The following is a 19,934-nucleotide window of genomic DNA, read 5'->3' as shown; positions in this document are numbered from 1 at the left end:
AAGTTTGGGGCTGTGGTGTACTGTCAGCCAACATCTACTTGGAACTGAGTTTGGTTTCTGCAAACATATTTCACATGTGGGCCTAATAGCAAATAGAAGAGACTTTCCTTTTGTTTGTATATAGGAATGGAACCAAAAATCCAGAGGAGGAAGGCTATCTAAACAACTGCATAATTTCCTTGGAAACATATTTTCCAGTTTTTTAATATTTTAAATATCATATAAACAGATATTGCAAAACTTTCCAGAATCAGTTATACAGTTGCTAAACTAAATTTTCTTTAACCAGATTATATTTATTTAACCCAAATACTGAATGATTAGCAGATTAATAGCATATAACTTAACCTGAGCACAGAGATTCAGAACAGTATTTTGCAATCTTCTTGCAGGTTGGTTGCCGGTGAAATATCCTCCTGTAAGTGGACAATGAATTAACATGATTGTTAATTGTTGTTTGGAAAAAGTTGTTTGCAAATTATAAAATCCTTTGACAATCCAGTGACACAAAATCTTCAGGTTCTAATAATCTATAAGGACCTCCTACATCTACAGGGCAGCCTCACCTCTGGTTATGCATTTGGATTGCAGGCATGGACTACACACAACACAAAATAAATTGCTTAAATAAATGGTCAGCGAATTATGGATAGTGCATGTCTGAATTTCTAATATGAGTTCCCAATGGCACAACAGTCAAAAATGTTACCTGCAACTGAAGGTTATCTACATTATTTAAGGACTAAATTTGTATTTTTGTTGGGCCCTGCCACGTGCTCCGGATTCAATGGGACGAGCACCAAACAAATGCTAGTGTCCTTCTTGAAATTAGCTCCACAAGCATTCAAGCAAAACTAATCAATGGTTCAATTGACTAAATGTGTCATGATCTGCAATCCAGCCAGGCATAATGCTAAAAGGTTCACTTTCTTCAGCTTGATTTCTTTTCCATCAAATCTTGTTTGGGAAGTGTTTCCAAGTTCATTGTACTTTAGGCTGGAGACATTGATTAAGAAGTTAGACATTGGTTAAGAAGTGAGACATGAAAGTTCAGAAAGAATAGAGTGAAATCCAATTATAATGGCTAAAAATAAAGAAAATTACTATGAGGAAAAGGCTAAAACACAGGATAACAGAAGGTTTTTGGAGGGTTTAAAAGCAGGCCACACTTTTGAGCGGGCAGCGTCGGGAGCGGGCAGGGGAGTGAGTGGGAAGCAGAGTGAAAGCTGTAAGGGCTTTGGCTCACAGGCCTTCGGGGGAAGGGCGAGCAGGGGTGAGTTTCTTTTTTTAAAAAATTCTAATTTACTTTTCTCTGTGTATCTTGGTAGAAAGGGTGAAATATGAGTCTTAAGCCAGTGTGTTGTTCGCAGTGCAGTATGTGGGAGGTCCTGGAGGCACCTGGCCTCCCGGACATCCACATCTGTGAGGGGTGTGTCGAGCTGCGGTTCCTGAGGGCCCGTGTTAGGGAGCTGGAACAGCAGCTCGAGGATCTTAGGCTGTTAAGGGAGAATGAGGTGGTGATAGACAAGAGCTATCATCAGGTGGTCACACCAGGGCCACGGGAGGAGGCCAAGTGGGTGACGGCCAGGAAGGGTAAAGCTCGGGTGATTGAGAGCACTCCGGTGGGTGTGCCCCTACACAACAAGTACTCCTGCCTGAGTACTGTTGGGGGGGACAGCCCATCTGGGGGAAGCAGCAGTGGCCGTGTCTCCGGGGTGGAGTCTGGCCCTGTAACTCAGAGGGCTAAGGAAAAGAGGAGGAAGGCAGTATTAATCGGGGACTCGACAGTCAGGGGGACGGACAGGCGATTTTGCGGAGGCAGGCGGGAGTCTCGCATGGTGGTCTGCCTCCCTAGGGCTGGGATCCAGGATGTCGCTGGGCGAGTCCCAGAAATCCTGAGGTGGGAGGGAGAGGAGCCGGAGGTAGCGGTACATATTGGTACCGCTGATGTGGGTAGGAAGGGGAAGGGGTCATGAAAAGAGAGTATAGGGAATTCGGGAGACAGCTGAGAAGGAGGAAAGCAAAGGTAATAATCTCAGGATTGTTGCCTGTGCCATGGGAAGGTGAGGACAGGAATAGAACATAGAACATAGAACATTACAGCGCAATACAGGCCCTTCGGCCCTCGATGTTGCGCTGACCAGTGGTATCAATCTAAAGCCCCTCTAATCTACACTATTCCAATATCATCCATATGTTTATCCAATAACCACTTGAACGCTCTCAACGTTGACGAGTCCACCACTGCTGCAGGCAGGGCATTCCACGCCCTTACTACTCTCTGAGTAAAGAACCTACCTCTAACATCTGTCCTATATCTCTTACCCCTCAATTTAAAGCTATGTCCCCTCGTGCTAGCCAACACCATCCGAGGAAAAAGGCTCTCAGTATCCACCCTATCTAATCCTCTGATCATCTTGTATGCCTCTATTAAGTCACCTCTTAACCTTCTTCTCTCTAACGAAAACAACCTCAAGCCCCTCAGCCTTTCCTCATACGATTTTCCCACCATACCAGGCAACATCCTGGTAAATCTCCTCTGCACCCTTTCCAACACTTCCACATCTTTCCTATAATACAGCGACCAGAACTGTACGCAATACTCCAAATGCGGCCGCACCAGAGTTTTGTACAGTTGCAGCATGACCTCCTGGCTCCGAAACTCAATCCCTCTACCAATAAAAGCTAACATACCGTACGCCTTCTTAACAACCCTATCAACCTGGGTGCCAACTTTCAGGGATCTATGCACATGGACACCCGGATCCCTCTGTTCATCCACACTACCAAGTATCTTACCAATAGCCCAGTACTCTGTATTCCTGTTACTCCTTCCAAAGTGAATCACCTCACACTTTTCCGCATTAAACTCCATTTGCCACCTCTCAGCCCAGCTCTGCAGCTTATCTATGTCCCTCTGTAACCTGCCACTTCCCTCCGCACTGTCTACAACTCCACTGACTTTAGTGTCATCCGCAAATTTACTAATCCATCCTTCCACGCCCTCATCCAAGTCATTAATAAAAATGACAAACAGCAGTGGCCCCAAAACAGATCCTTGCGGTACACCACTAGTAACTGAACTCCAGGATGAATATTTCCCATCAACCACCACCCTTTGTTTTCTTACAGCTAGCCAATTCCTGATCCAAACCACTAAATCACCCTCAATCCCATGTGTCCGTATTTTCTGCAAAAGCTTACCATGGGGAACCTTATCAAATGCTTTGGTGAAATCCATATACACATCAACCGCTTTACCCTCATCCACCTCTTTGGTCACCTTCTCAAAGAACTCAATAAGGTTTGTGAGGTGGAGGATGAATGTGTGGCTGAGGGACTGGTGTAGGGGGCAGGGATTCAGGTTCCTGGACCATTAGGACCTCTTTAGGGGCAGGTGTGACCTGTACACAAAAAATGGGTGGCACTTGAATCCCAGGGGGACCAATATCCTGGCAGGAAGGTTGGCTAAGGCTACTGGGGAGAGTTTAAACTAGATAGATTGAGGGCAGGGGATCGAGACGAGGTGACTGGGAGCGAGGAAGGTAGCTCGCAAACAGAGAAGGGTTATAGGCAGTGCAAGAGGGCAGATGGACAGGGAATAGAGAAGGGGAGAGGTCAGACCAAAGGATTGAGATGTGTCTACTTCAATGCCAGGAGTATAGTGAATAAAGGGGATGAGCTCAGAGCGTGGATCGATGCCTGGAAGTGTGATGTGGTGGCCATTACGGAGACTTGGATGCCTCAGGGACAGGACTGGACACTCCAGGTGTCGGGATTCAGATGTTTCAGGAAGGACAGGGAGGGAGGCAAGAGAGGGGGTGGAGTGGCACTGCTGATCAGGGATAGTGTCACAGCGGTAGAGAAGGTGTATGCTGTGGAGGGATTGTCCACCGAGTCTCTGTGGGTGGACGTTCAGAGTGGGAAGGGGCCGGTCACTTTGCTGGGATTTTCTATAGGCTGCCCAATAGCAACAGGGAGGTGGAGGAGCAGATAGGGAAACAGATCCTGGAGAGATGCAGTAATAGCAGAGTTGTTGTGATGGGGGACTTTAATTTCCCAAACATAGATTGGAATATCCCTAGGGTAAGGGGATTGGATGGGGAAGAATTCGTTAGGTGTGTTCAGGAGGGTTTCCTGACACAGCATGTGGACAAGCCTACAAGAGGAGAGGCTGTACTTGATCTGATACTGACCAATGAACCTGGACAGGTGTCAGATCTCTCAGTGGGAGAGCATCTTGGGGATAGCGATCATAACTCTATCTCCTTTAGGCTTGCATTGGAAAAAGAGAGGATCAGGCAAGCTAGGAAAGTGTTTATATGGAGTAAGGGGAAATATGAAGACATTAGACAGCAAATTAGAGGAGTAAATTGGAAGGAGGTATTCTCAGGGAAATGTACTGAAGAGAGGTGGCAGTTTTTCAAGGAATGTCTGTCTAGAGTTCTACAGGACAACGTTCCGAGCAGACAGGGAGATGTTGGTCGGTTAAAGGAACCGTGGTGCATGAAAGCTGTGCGGGACCTAGTCGAGAAGAAAAGGAAAGCGTACAAAAGGCTCAGAGAGCTTGGCGAAGATAGGGATTTAGAAGAGTATATGGCTTGTAGGAAGGGACTAAAGAAGGAAATTAGGAGAGCCAGAAGGGGTCACGAGAAGGCCCTGGCAGGTAGGATTAAGGAGAACCCTAAGGCGTTCTATAAATATGTGAAGAGTAAAAGGATGAGACGTGACGGAATAGGGCCTATAAAAGGTGAAGGTGGGAAAGTCTGTACGGAACCAGTAGAAATGGCAGAGGTGCTCAATGAGTATTTTGCCTCGGTTTTCACAGAGGGGAAGGACCTGGGTGGATGTACTGCGGGCGTGCGGTGGACTGAAAGGATTGAGTATGTGGACTTTAAGAAAGAGGTTGTGCTGGAATCTTTGAATGGCATCAAGATAGCTAAGTCGCCGGGTCCAGATGGGATGTACCCCAGGTTACTGTGGGAGGCAAGGGAAGAGATTGCAGAGCCTCTGGCGATGATCTTTGCGTCGTCGATGGAGACGGGAGAGGTGCCGGAGGATTGCGGATGTGGTTCCTAATTTCAAGAAGGGGAATAGGGATAGCCCAGGTAATTACCGACCGGTGAGTCTAACCTCAGTGGTTGGTAAACTGATGGAGAAGATCCTGAGGGACAGGATATATGACCATTTACAGAGGTTTAGTATGCTCAAGAATACTCAGCATGGCTTTGTCAAGGGCAGATCGTGCCTTACGAGCCTGGTGGAGTTCTTCGAAAATGTGACTAAACACATTGACGAAGGGAAGGCGGTAGATGTGGTTTATATGGATTTTAGCAAGGCGTTCTATAAGGTCCCCCATGCAAAGCTTCTAGAAAAAGTGAGAGGGCATGGGATCCAAGGGGCTGCTGCCCGGTGGATCCAGAACTGGCTTGCCCGAAGGAGGCAGAGAGTGGGTATAGATGGGTCTTTTTCTAAATGGAGGTCGGTCACCAGTGGTGTACCCCAGGGATCTGTTCTGGGACCCTTGCTGTTTGTCATTTTCATAAATGACCTGGATGAGGAAGCGGAGGGATGGGTTGGTACGTTTGCCGACGACACGAAGGTTGGTGGGGTTGTGGATAGTCTGGAGGGATGTCAGAAGTTACAGAGGGACATAGATAGGATGCAAGACTGGGCGGACAAGTGGCAGATGGACTTCAACCCAGATAAATGCGTCGTGGTCCATTTTGGTAGGTCAAATGGGATGAAGGAGTACAATATAAAGGGAAAGACTCTTAGTACTGTAGAGGATCAGAAGGACCTTGGGGTCCGGGTCCATAGAACTCTGAAATCGGCCCCGCAGGTGGAGGAGGTGGTTAAGAAGGCATATGGTGTGCTGGCCTTTATCAATCGAGGGATTGAGTTTAGGAGTCCGGGGTTAATGATGCAGCTATATAAGGCCCTCGTCAGACCCCACTTGGAGTACTGTGCTCAGTTCTGGTCGCCTCACTATAGGAAGGATGTGGAAAAGATTGAAAGGGTGCAAAGGAGATTTACAAGGATGTTGCCTGGACTGAGCGGCATGCCTTATGAGGATAGGCTGAGGGAGCTCTGTCTTTTCTCCTAGGAGAGACGAAGGATGAGAGGAGACCTAATAGAGGTGTATAAGATGTTGAGAGGCATAGATCGAGTGGACTCTCAGAGGCTATTTCCCAGGGTGGAAATGTCTGCTACGAGAGGACACAGGTTTAAGGTGCTGGGGGGTAGGTACAGGGGAGATGTTAGGGGTAAGTTTTTCACACAGAGGGTGGTGGGGGAGTGGAATCGGCTGCCGTCAGTGGCGGTGGAGGCGAACTCAATAGGGTCTTTTAAGAGACTCCTGGATGAGTACATGGAGCGTAATAGGATGGAGGGTTATAGGTAGGTCTAGAAGGTAGGGATGTGTTCGGCACAACTTGTGGGCCGAAGGGCCTGTTTGTGCTGTAGTTTTTCTATGTTCTAAATTATAGTTGTTGACAGTCTGAGATGATGGTCCTTCCTGAGTACATTTATAGACTGGACACAAGTTCACCCCACAACCAAACAGCACAATACAGCATGCCAGCTTTACATAGGCAAATTCTACATTAAATATGGAGATAGGAAATTAAAATAAGGCAAATGATAACAATTCAAATCACACTCACCTTGGTACAACACTGCTGTATGTTTATTAAGAGCCCAGAGACCATACAAGGAACTGAGCCGCTCCAGCACAGGCTGTAAGCTGATTGGTGTGTCAGAACTATGAATAAAATCATGAAATCTTTGCAACACATTGTACTCGATGAATACAATTGCCAGAGATCTGCAATAATACACCTATAAGAGAAAAACAAAATAATTTCATGTAACAGTACAAACTAATAGGAAATCTATAATTTAAGAAAGTTAACATCGGTTAATTTTTTTCAAAGATGCAACCAATAGCAAGACTGCTGCCAACTCTTCAATATTTGACCTGCTGGTGATGATGAAAACTATTAGAAGTATTTCTGGTTTGCTTCCTTTCTCCACTTTTCCTGATATGGCAATTTTGAGTGGAATTTAGTTTAGGTGATGGAACCGTACCCGTCGGTCGGAGAGTCTGCAAGAGCCCAGTGCTGCCTCTTTTAAAAAAATACACCAAATTAATTGCAAGTGAGGCATTTAATTGGGCAATGGAGGGCCCTGTCTAGGATCAAGTATCTTGGGAACAGAACGCCAGCCTGCTTACAGCTGTAAGCCAATCAGAAGCCAGCAGCGCTTCATTGTTCAGTAGCATCACTGGGAGACAGTGGCTGCTGCCAGTAATGCACACACCCACCCTTTACAATTAACCCAGTTGAGCCCAAACTTTCCAACGCTTCAAAGATCTGCGGCAGTCGTGCTGTTTGGTAATGTGAAGCAGCACAGCAAATCCTCAATGAATTCATTATGCCAAACATACTGAACATAAACTACAAGGTTGCACAATCTGTAATGTTTGTACTTTCATCCAGTTGTATTGAGAACTCCAGCGCTAACCTTAAACAAGAAATAATCTGTACTTCTAAATTCTCGGCAATATCACAAATTCGGTGAGCCACTGTATTATCACTAAGTGGGGTGCATTTCAGTTTTTCAGCTGACCTTTCATTAAAGACCGTGCAAACCATGTTGAATGCTGCAGGGAGAATTAATTTCTCTGCAACAGTTCGGGCATTTTCTCTTCAGCTGGTATGTAAGAGGCCAATTGTGCTTTGTCATTCAATGTTAAATTTCTGCTAAGGGCTTGACCTGATGATTTCAGTTCTTGCTGCATCATAAAATAGAATTCCTACAGTGCAGCTGGAGACTATTCTGCCCATCAAATCCGCACTGACTCTCTGAAAGACCATCTTCCTCAGCCCTATCCGCACAACCCCAAACATTTACCATGGCTAATCCCGCCAACCAACACATCTTGGAACACTAATGGACAATTTAGCATAACCAATCCACCTAACCTGCACATCTTTGGACTGCGGGAGGAAACTAGAGCACCCGGAGGAAATCCACACAGACACTGGAAGAATGTGCAAACTCCACACAGTTGAACCCAGGTGGCTGGCGCAGTGAGGCAGCTAACCACTATGCTACCGTGTATCCTTTGAAAAGAATCAACATGTTGGTTCTCGAGATAGCCACGCTTAGTCTTCAGATGCCTTTGCAGTTTCAAGGGTTTTAAGCCTTCATTCGCTGGTATTTTGGATCCTGATTTGCATTGGCATAATTAACAAAACCATACCTCAAGAAATCATCTTAATACTGCTTTGTTAGCGATTTTAGTTCCTCCTTATAGGCTGTTGACCAGAGGCTTTGGTGCTTTGTACTGAGCTAACAGTAGCACTGCTGTGTCCTGTCATGGATTCTCCAATGCAGCTTCCTCCAGCAGATTCCAATGTGAGATTCTGGTTAGTGGGTACACTGCTTATTAATGTTTCCAGCCGTCGATTTCTTGTAATAAAATGATTCATGTCCACAGTACTCTTGTCTTGCTCACAAGTGAAAGAAGCTTGCCTCCAGTGAATTCGTGCCAAAAGCACGTACGTACAGGATCCTTGGCTCCAAGTGCATCTGTGGAGTGTACTGATCTGTTCACTGTTGCCTCTTATGGTTGGAAACTACTGTTTATGATGTTAATTTCAAATCTCACTGCACTGAAGTAGGCATCTCCATAAGATGTTATAAAATCTCATCTTCTTTTGGTTCAGATGCACACCTGATGGTCTCAATAATTTATTTTTTTTCAATTTTTATTATAAGTCGGCTTACATTAACACTGCAATGAAGTTACTGTGAAAATCCCCTAGTCGCCACACTCCAGCGCATGTTTGTGTACACTGAGGTAGAATTTAACATGGCCAATGCACCTAACTAGCACGTCTTACGGACTGGGGGAGGAAACCAGAGCACCCAGAGGAAACCCACGCAGACACGGGCAGAACATGCAGACTCCGCACAGACAGTGACCCAAGCCGGGAATTGAACCCGGGTCCTTGGTGTTGTGAGGTAGCAGTGCTAACCACTGCACCAGCGTGTATTTCACTCTATTCATCCACTGTACGGGTCATAAGCATAATTTCCAAGGGAGTAAAAAATTGAGGCAGTGGGGTTAGGTTATATTTAGAGTAGTGTGTGCAGTTCTTGGCATCTAAGTATATAGAAAGTGCATTTAATTTACAGAACAGCATTTAATTCACTGGATGCTAACAGGGATTGGAAGTTACAATTAGGTGAAGGGACTTGTGATAGCTGAGCGTGGATGCTCAAGCGGAGATGCTCAAGCGGAGATTCAGAGAGATCTAAAATTTAGAAGTGTTTTAATTGGGTGAATTTCAACTCTTGCTGCACAATGGGTCACGCTTTCTAACGCCCCACCAGCGGAAGCATCCGCTCCACGTCTACTTTATCCATACCTTTTATCATCTTGAATATCTCAATTTGATCTCCCCTCATTCTTCTAAATTCCAGAGCGTATAGGCCTAAACTGTTCAATCTCTCTTCATACGACAAACCCCTTATCTCTGGAAACAATCTAGTGAACCTCCTCCAAACTGCCTCCAATGCCACTACATCTTTCCTCAAATAATCGGGACCAAAACTGTGCACAATACTCCAGGTGCGACCTCACCAATGCCTTGTATAGTTGCAACAATACTTCCTTACCTTTATATTCTATTCCTTTAGCTATAAATGCTAACATTCCATTTACTTTCTTTATTATCTGCTGTACCTGCATGCTAATTTTCTTGACTCATGAACGAGTCACAGATTCCTCTGCACCGGAGCACCCCGAAGTCTTTATTTAGAGAACAAGTCGCCTTCCCATTTTTTGATTTGATTTATTATTTGATTTTTTTTAATTTGAGTTATTCTTGTCACATGTATTACCATACAGTGAAAAGTATTGTTTCTTGCGCGCTATATGGACAAAACCGGTGGGCTGGAAATTAGCCCTGTTTTTTGAGCGATTTGTGACCTGCCTACATTCATTCAGATCAAGGTGGGCAACATGTAAAGTTTGTGTGCCCACCACTGTTCGCTTTTGAAAGAAATTCAGTGTCTGCTGAAAGTATGGCAATTATGTTGTTTTAAAGAAATCAAAGATATTTCTTTAGGTGCTGACAGAGTATATTAGTGCCCTATGAATACAGATAACCAAGCATAATTCCCAGTGTGTACAGCTTTGTAAGGAATCCAGTTTGTGATAAGAGGACATTAGTTATGAAAACATAATAACTAAATGTCAGTGTTGAAGAGTGGATGGAAACAAGCACACACCAATTCATCCCACAAAACTAATTTCTAAAAGGAAAACAATAGCAGATAAAAAGGAAATCCTTCCAAAATTTGATTTAAATCCAGCCAACTGCCTGATATTTATCAATGTTTAGATACTCACATGGACATGTACCTCCCACTGTTCCAGGAACCCAGAATCTTTTACAGTAGGATTAAAATCTAGCGATCTATTTGGAAAGTATTCTAATGAAGAACAAATGGTCAGTTGGATAGTAAAGTGATATGAATTTCTTGCCTTTGCTACAGGGAAGTGAGATGAAATGATTAATTTCTGGAGAATTTTGAGCCGTGCCATTAAAAGTAGAAAAAAAATTCAAGACTTGATGCAATTGAAAATAGTACGACAGTTGGGCCATTTACCAATATCATGATCTTGCAGATTGATATTAATAATGAGCAAAAAAAACCATCTGAAAGACTATTTGTTTATTCTTATTTGTATGTTGTATGGGAATGATGGAATCTATTCACGGAAAACACAGGTTGGGTAAAATATATACTGGTAAGTTGTGGCATGGAAATACTATTTTTGTTTTCATAGCTCAAAGATGATGATGACAACAACAAGACAAGTGTTGGAAAACAGAATAAACTATTTTATTAAACTGAGGCCTTTCTGATAAGAGATGCAAATAATTAATTCACGAAAGGAAAATAAGACATGTTAGAGCAAAGGCGTTGAAGTGGAAGGACAGGTTAGATTGTGTAATCCAACAAACATTCTTTACACAAACACACACATCCTAAAGGAACAAATTGAATGAAAATGCAAATTCAACTTGGTAAGGCATGGTATTTGTTACTAAAACATTGCTGTATGATGGTCAGGACCATGAATCATGTACACCTGTTATAAGATCTACAAGGAGGAAAGTGTAACTAGGAGAGGAGAAATAGTCTGAGTGATTCAATATTAAATTAGTTCAAGGATAGAAAATATAGCAAGAAGTAATCAGGCAGTCAACACTCCATAGGCAAAATGATAAAATAGAAAAGGATTTAAGTCTAAAGATGTGCAGGTTAGCACCTAACACCAACAGGTTAGGTGGTTGGCCATGGTAAATTGCCCCTTAGTGTTCTAATATATGTAGGTTAGATGGATTAGCCATGGTAAATCTGTGGGGTTATGGGGATAGGGCCTGAGTAAGATACTCTGTCAGACAGCCAGTGCAGATTTGATGGCCGAATGGCCTCCTTCTGCACTGTAAGGATTCTATGGGTCTTTTCTATTCTAGGATTCTAAGATTGTTGGCCTTCCTGGCTGCAGCTGTGAAGTGGCAAAATACATAAATGAAGAGATTAGACAAATATATAGTGAGTAGCTTTAATGGGGCATATTAAATTTTATTTAGATGGATCCAGAACCAACAAGGGGCAGGCGAAATTAGATTTAATAAGAAGCAATGAGCCAGTTTTAGTTAACAGCCTAATCGTGTGCGAACATACATCTAATACGCTTCCATCTCGTGTCATGATTTTGTTGAGCCAGGGTTCATACCTGGGTATTGCTATTCACAATATTCTTCCACTTATCTTTTAGTTCTCTCAGTGCTAGGCTATGCTACTGCCTTGAAAGGACCTTCTCCCAGGTTTACTACTCTAAGTAGTGCTAAAGATAGGTTATTTTTATTTCAATTTAATATTACTTCTTAAACTTAATTTCATTTTAAATTGTCTTGCTGTCTCCTGTCAGGTGCATAACATAGTTCTCTCAAATAGCTTGAGCCTGTGCCATTCTGCTCCTATTTGTCATTCATTCACAGAGAATCTAGCAATTTCTATTAAAATTCCCAAAGCACGATAATTTATCTAAAGCTCTAAACCATTTCATCAGTTTCCTGGTGAAGATAGAGAGCAAACAACAGGAGCAGCATTGTTGAGATGACAACAAGTGAGTGAAGCACTGGATCATAATATGCCCACTCTGCATGTTTCTGGCATCTATGGTGCACTTGAGCTAGCAACTTCATAAGCATTGGTTGCCATGTAAGCTGCAATTGAAGTGTCTGGAGCTGGTGCATAAACTATTTTGAACTGCTCTGTTGTCCACAACAGCTAAAGTTTGCGGCCCGTGCGTCTAATTGAGAATTATTTAATCTGATCTGTTGAATTCCTCCATGGCACCGCTGATTGGTTCAATTTCAGGCAGTGGGGTCGGATTTGGCAGCAGTCTAAAAATGCCTGCCATGGCAGATTGGGAAACCCACTGGAGGTCAGCGTGAAATTGATTTGCATCCCGCTAATGGGTTGCAGATGAAGGCCTATCCAGAATCTCCCACCTACACCCAATTCTCCGCGATGCCAGCTGGAAAACATGCCAGTCCAGAACACGTCTGGAACAATGGAACAGTAGTTAGCACTGCTGCCTCACTGTGTCAGGGTTCAATTCTGGCCTCGGGTCACTGTTTGTGTGGAGTTTGCACGTTCTCTCCGTGTCTATGTGGGATTCCTCTGGGTGTTCCGGTTTCCTCCCACACTCCATAGATGTGTGGGTTAAGTTGATCGGCCATGAAAAATTGCCCTTTAGTGTCAGGGCGACTATCAGGGTAAATACGTGGGGTTAGTTTACATTCAGAATGAATGCATGGTGAATGTAAATAATACCTTACTTGGAAGGCAAGGTAACTGGTCACCATCATTTTAATGCAAATACAAATCAGAATTTAAGTTTGTTTTTAACAGCTTGACTTTGTGTTTAAACTCTCTACCATTATGTCTTCCACATTAAGGGTGGAGGTTTCCCCTCCAGCCTGTTACAGGCAGGGCCAGAGAATTTGGAGAGAGGCCAAAAATCAGAAATCCATTGGCGGAAAACACTTATGGCAGGTACATGGCAGGTCCCATAGCGGGAGCCCCATTTGTATACTTTACCATCTCATGAATGTTCATTAAAAATCTACTCACCCAAAAGCATACATCCACATTGCTTTCATCCCTTACTGTCAAGCCTGTGGAAAGGACTTCACAACCAGTGACTTCGAGAGCAATCTCATAGAACATAGAACAGTGCAGCACAGAACAGGCCCTTCGGCCCATGATGTTGTGCTGAGCTTTATCTGAAACCAAGATCAAGCTATCCCACTCCCTATCATCCTGGTGTGCTCCATGTGCCTATCCAATAACCGCTTAAATGTTCCTAAAGTGTCTGACTCCACTATCATTACAGGCAGTCCATTCCACACCCCAACCACTCTCTGCGTAAAGAACCTACCTCTGATATCCTTCCTATATCTCCCACCATGAACCCTATAGTTATGCCCCCTTGTAATAGCTCCATCCACCCGAGGAAATAGTCTTTGAACGTTCACTCTATCTATCCCCTTCATCATTTTATAAACCTCTATTAAGTCTCCCCTCAGCCTCCTCCGCTCCAGAGAGAACAGCCCTAGCTCCCTCAACCTTTCCTCATAAGACCTACCCTCCAATCTCAGCATTATGAGCCTTGTACTTTCAAGCCTCATGATTCACTAGGTCCTGTTCATTGGAAAGGTCAGCAGTGAACCCTCCATTGGTGCGTTCAGGGAGGTGACAGTTGTTACAACCGTGCAGACAGTGTGTCAAAAGCCTTGATGTGGTGGTGGCCACCTTGCTGGGAAGGTTTTTGTGAACACTGAGGTGCGTGCATGGTTGGACAAGAGTATCATGGCTGCGGGTCTTGCGTTTTGGCACAAACAATGAATCATAGAATAGAATCCCTACAGTGCAGAAGGAAGCTATTCAGCCCATCAAGGCTGCACCAACAACATCCCACCCAGGCCCTACCCCCATAAACCCACATATTTACCCCGCTAATCCCCCTCTCACCAAGGGGCAATTTAGCATGGCCAATCCACCGACCCTGCACATCTTTGGACTGTGGGAAGAAACCGGAGCACCTGGAGGAAACCCACACAGATACGGGGAGAACATGCAAACTCCACACAGACAATGACCCAAGCTGGGAATTGAACCTGGTGCAATGAGGCAGTAGTGCTAACCACTGTGCCACCGGGCCTCCTTGCTTTTTAAAATTTCAGTCCCATTTTCCAGCACCTGAATCATAGAATCCCTACAGACAACCTTCTCAATTGGAGAGACAAAAACAGTCACTCTTCCATGCCTAGTCAGGATGCCTAACTCCATACTGTCTTGTAAAGGGCGTTGCTAGCGCATTTTGCACATGTTCATTAAGGAGTTCACACATCTCCTTGACACAACACATGAATAAGGATCACGCAATCAGCTACACATCACTCAAAGATGAAGCTCACAAAGGGAGACAAACACTGAATGGGAGCATGGATCACACTTGCAATAAGATGCAAATGCACAATGCTTTCAAATGAAGACACCATTCTCACGATGAGCAGATATGATACTTACAATGATTAAACATGCATGACCTAGAAGTGAAATCAAAGCTTCTTAATTTTTCTAACTTAGCTGCTACAGCCTGGTGCATCCTCAACACCTGCAGTAGAGATATAGGCAGCATGCTGATTGGACTGCCTTGCTATCTTTGATGACTTTGGCAGCTATCCTCTAGCGGGTGGGGAGCTGAAGGGCCCCGGCCTAATTTGGGTGCCCTGTTGTGGGTCAAGTTTTACATTCCTTGGCCTGTGCAGCTGGCGGTGATGGGGTCACAGGCCGAGGGGATTGGGATCAACTTGACACTATCAGAGTCACCTGGGTGTATGTCCATTTGCTGATCCTCATCCCTGTGGGTGTCTGAGGACCCAAGCCTGACTCTGAGGAGAAGGAGCACCTGAAGGAAGGTCAAGATGCCACTCCACTCATGGATCCCACCAATACCTATAGCAGTAGAATGCAGGACCAAGCATAGATCCAATAGGATCTACTAGACAAAGGTCTCCAAGGCAGTCGCCAACCTTCCCATGGTGACATCAAGGCACTTGCATGTCGGAACCATGACATCAGACATAGCGTGGATGGACTCCTCCAACCTTCGCTCTAGTCTGTGAACTGCCTCTCACAAATCCTTTTTCCACCGTCTGTTATCGCATCTCCAGTACATCTGCCATAGTTGTTTCCAGAAGCCCATTGTCACTCAGCAGGTGCTTGTTCGCCTGCAGTCCTCCAATTGCCAGAGACCAAGACTGGCACTGCCTCCGATCACTGTAGAGATCGGACAGTGAGCTATTCCCCAGAGTGTAACCTCAAGCCGACTCTATAACTAGAACCCACTGAGGTGCGTGTCTCTGAGCTGGTGGAGGGTGCAGGTAAATGCAGTAAAGGGTGTTCCTCGAATGGATCCTCAGCTTCCTCATCTGTGGTGGCTTGGGGGCAGTTGGCTCTGCTGGTGTGTCTGGACTTATTGGTGTCTGTAAAAGAGAGAAGATAGATCTAGTTTGTGAACAGACTGAATACAACATTGCTCACTGATAATGTCAGGATATGATGAACTCATGGAGGGCTCATCCATTCTGGCTTGCCGGGAGAAGCTGATCTTGCCTTCCCCACAGGAATGATCCTGTCCTCTCCTGCCAGCCTGATGGCATTCTCCACAAATTTAGTTAGATTCACTATATTGAACCTCCTTCCTCCATTCTGGGATTGCTCCTTCTTGTGGCAAGCTTGGCATGGAAGAGGATGGAACATGATGAAAAGAGATGGAGGAGAGGTTGGGAAGCATGCGTGTCCACTGTTTGTGTTGAGCCCTCCCCAGTAAGGGGTGAGGATGGAGTTTGTGCAGCATGACAGATGAGATGCTGGTGATACAGAAGTGCCAGTGAGACAGATGATGCGTCTCCTGTTAATATTGTGCGAGATCCAGGAGCAGTGTAATCCTTTGAGTGCATGACGCCATAATGTGAGTGTGAGATTGGAGTGAGGAGACGTTGACTTACTCTGGCAAAGCGGATGAGATCATTTGTCGTCTTCCTTCACTGGACTGCATTTTGAGGGCAGTTACCTGATGTCCTCGCCATCCAGGCAGTGGTCGCCCAGGCTGGGGAGATGAGGCAGGAGGCTTTCTGGAGCAATTCCTGGGGTAGAGCTTTATTGCTCCATACCATCTATGAGAGCCTCCAGGGAAGTGTTGCTCCAGGAGTTGTTTTCTCCTTTGCTGCAGTAATTTCCACATGTCTTCTTCTGAACTGGGCTGGAGAGAGAGTTTGCTTGGTGTTTAAATATGGTGTACGCCCCCTTGAACCCATTAGATGATGGCGGAGTGGACTAATCAGTTTCCGACCTGCCATTTTATTCAGCGAGAAATTTGCCTCTGCATAAGATGGACAAGAGAGTGCAAAATTGTGTGCAATTTCCTGCCATGTAGCCCTGCAGGAAATACTGTGCAGAACCCATCCACCACTGCACTTCATTTCAAAAATGGCAAATTCCTCACTAAATGTTTGATGTTGGCCCTCATCGGTAATTGCAGTAGCTCAGAAAATAAAAGGATTACATATAGAATATGTAATCACAGATAACTTGGTGGTTTGATATTAGTATGGTTTTAAAAGAATAACATTACAAGTTCTCTTTGATACATTCAGACCATTACATTTTATATTGCACATCTTCCTCCATTCTTGTGTTAGGGTAGTTGGATGCTAACATGTTTGTGAAAATAAACTGTAAAAATTATAGGCTTGTTATTTAATTTATTGCATTAAATGTGCAGTAGAACAGCAAATGTTGCCAGAAGCTTTTTATTTTGCTGGGTGTGCTGTTGTAAAACAGGCAGGGGAGGAAATTTTTAACAATAGCGTCTGATTAATCCTGCTGTATATGTTGTTAATTATTTACTAGACATTAAAAAACCATTTTTACCTTCCTAATTTTACTGGTAACTCACACAGCACACATTTGGGTCACATGTGGTAACATCAGAGTAAGAACCACAAAGCAAAGCACCACAAGCATTTTTTCTTGTCTGGACAAATGAATAACTTGCATTAAAATAATGTCTCAATGAGGTTTAAGTTGCAGTTACAGCAGAGGCTCACCACTACAGTTAACAGTCTCCAAACCAAGCTACAGAGAAATCATTGTGCTTCTGATAGACTGATATAAAGTCTTCATCAAAGGGAAATAACCCAGTTATCCAAGCCTAGCAAATTTGGATGCAGGTTGACAGTAAGATTTAGAGACATGCAGGCAAACTCTTAGAATTAACTAAAACTGCAAAGTCTGTCAGCAAAGTGCACAGATAAGATTCCTGCTGCTTATCCCTTGGGGTCCACTTTTACCTATTAGAACACTCACTTGCAGCATTATCTGGAGCCAAGTGGGATAAATTCTAATTCCCAACAACAAGTCCATTCTGCTAGGTTTCATTCATGGTCCAGACACTGGTCACTATGGCATTTGATAAAGGTATTGAGTTGAGTCTACCCTGCAGGTTAACATGGTTCTAAGCTTTCCTAACCTAGTGTCATCTGCAACAATCAAACTCCAAAAGTGCGACAATTTAATTCCCACTTCCCTCTACAGGACAATAGTTAGCGCTTGGGATACAATATTGTCCTCGATTCACACACCAACAATATTGTGCAATGTTCACTGTGCTCTTCTTAAGAGAATGCAATTAAACTGTACAAGCAGAGGTGGTGATCTTGGGTTCCCAGCCACACTGGAGGGAAGACAAGTCAGAAATAGAGCTATAATGATGTACCCATAATCCAGCAATCCATGTTCTCTTCCAGTATAGCTCCTTCAACACTATGCCAAAGGATAATCGCTTCTTTAGAGTGGCTCTTGGTGGTATTGAACATCCTGCAAACTTTATGTTGCTTTAATTATTCAGACAAACAACAAACACAATGATGAAGGTCATCTAGACCCAAAACATTGGCTCTATTCTCTCCCCACAGATGCTGTCAGACCTGCTGAGATTTTCCAGCATTTTCTGCTTTTGTAACAAATACTATTCCATTATTACAACCACATTAATAATTAGTCATGCCCATATAAAATGCTGATTAAAAGTGGACATTAGTTTTAAAAGTCTAGCAAGTTGTTTAATACAAGTTATTCCTGAATCCAGTATCAGCTGCCTGCCAAACATTTAGGTGCAATTGGGAGGAAAACTGCCCCATGATCATGCATACCACTGACTGCTATCCAGGAAATGGCTGCAATGGCCTCATTACATGGCATTCCATAATGCCCACATTATTTTAAAAGAGGAAACGCTGGCTACAATATTAGGGATATCCTATATATTCCACTGAGACAGTCTTGGCCAGGACAACATATAACCTTTTTCTCAGTGTTTTATCGAGGTTAAAAATATTAATCAATGTCTACAGAAGGGCGGTAGTTATCCACAGTACATAACCAGAGTCTGTGGTACCTCTCAAAGAATGGAGTAGTTCTTAATTTGTTTGTGCCACACTTAATGGGGCCACAAGTAATAAGTATACCTCTTCAAGTCAGTACCTCCAGTAAATTAGAGCAGAGGTTCCAAAACTGGGGTCCATGGAAGCCTCCCAGGTGGTCTGTGGCAAGGCAGGCACATTTGAAAAATGCTGCTGAGCTGCTTGTTCAATCAGAGGCTGGCTTCTGCAGAAGTGTGGGGAGGCACAGAGCGGGCCTCACTGGGGGAAAAAGCAGCAGGCCTTGAAATTGGGGTGGGTGGAGCATAGAGGGTCTTGGGGGCAGGAGGACAAGTGTATGAGAGAGGAGGGTGCAGTGTGTGAGGGGGGAGGACATGCATGTGTGTGTGAGAGAGAGGGGTACGTATGTGTGTATCTACATGTGTGTGTTTGAGGAAGAAGGAGACATGCTTGTGTGTGAGAGGGAGACGCATGTGTGTGTGTACGCGTGAGTGAATGAGAGGGAGATGTGTGAGAGAGAGGGAGATATGTGTGCGTGTTTGAGAGAGAGAGAGAAAGAGAGAGAGTGAGAGAAAGAAATAGAGGGGAAGTTGTATCTGTGTGTGAGGGAAGGAGAGATGCATGTGTCCGATGTGAGTATTAGCTTTCCAGCATTACTCTTCCCATTTAAAATAACACAGACTTACATTTTTTAAAATCAGGAAACCTTTTTGGTTACCCACCCCTAAACTGGGTATTACTTCCAGTGTTAATGTTAAGGGACCATGGGAGGGTGGCAGCCAGGGCTTAATGTGAGGGGGCCATGTTAGCTGGCTATTTGTGACTGTGCTCCTCTTCCAAATATATGCATAGATATCGCTAGAAAGGACTTGTTTATAGTTGATTTTTATGTTTGCACCTATTTTGCGGCAAAAAAGGGGCATCGTTATTATAAAAATGCTTGGGGTTCCGTGATACACTTGGAAGGTCACTAGCAGCGGGATTTTCCACACAACTGCTGTATTTTTCTCGGCAGTGGAGGCCCCTCCACTGGCTAACGGCGGGATCTTCTGGTCCTGCTGTTGTCAACAGGGCTTCCCGTTGAACGCAGCCCTTGCTGCTGGGAAACCCGCGGTGGGGGTGCACTGTCGGCTAGACTGGCAGATCCCACCTGCAAGAACGACTGGAAAATTCCAGTCTGGGGGTTCCGCAGCTCAAAGAGTTTAGGAAACCCTGAATTAGAACATGGCTGATCTGTACCTTAACTCCATACCCATGCCTAACAAATATTGATCAATTTTGAAATTTTTAATTGGCACAGCTTCAATTCTTTTCGGGGCAGGGGAAGTGCAG

At 44.4% G+C, this 19,934-nt stretch overlaps 1 protein-coding gene across 1 annotated transcript in view; it reads right to left on the bottom strand.

The window, feature by feature from the left end:
* Positions 1 to 19,934, bottom strand: part of acox3 (acyl-CoA oxidase 3, pristanoyl) — a 151,827-nt gene that overhangs the window by 9,391 nt on the left and 122,502 nt on the right. The window contains exons 15-16 of the mRNA XM_078213482.1: positions 6,666 to 6,840; positions 349 to 416 (exon numbers count right to left, since the gene is read on the bottom strand). Coding sequence (XP_078069608.1) covers positions 349 to 416; positions 6,666 to 6,840 — 243 coding nt within the window. The remainder of the gene's footprint in view (positions 1 to 348; positions 417 to 6,665; positions 6,841 to 19,934) is intronic.

The sequence above is a fragment of the Mustelus asterias genome, chromosome 1 (assembly GCF_964213995.1).
Source record: "Mustelus asterias chromosome 1, sMusAst1.hap1.1, whole genome shotgun sequence".
NCBI lineage: Eukaryota > Metazoa > Chordata > Chondrichthyes > Carcharhiniformes > Triakidae > Mustelus > Mustelus asterias.
This window is presented reverse-complemented; position numbering and strand designations above follow the sequence as displayed.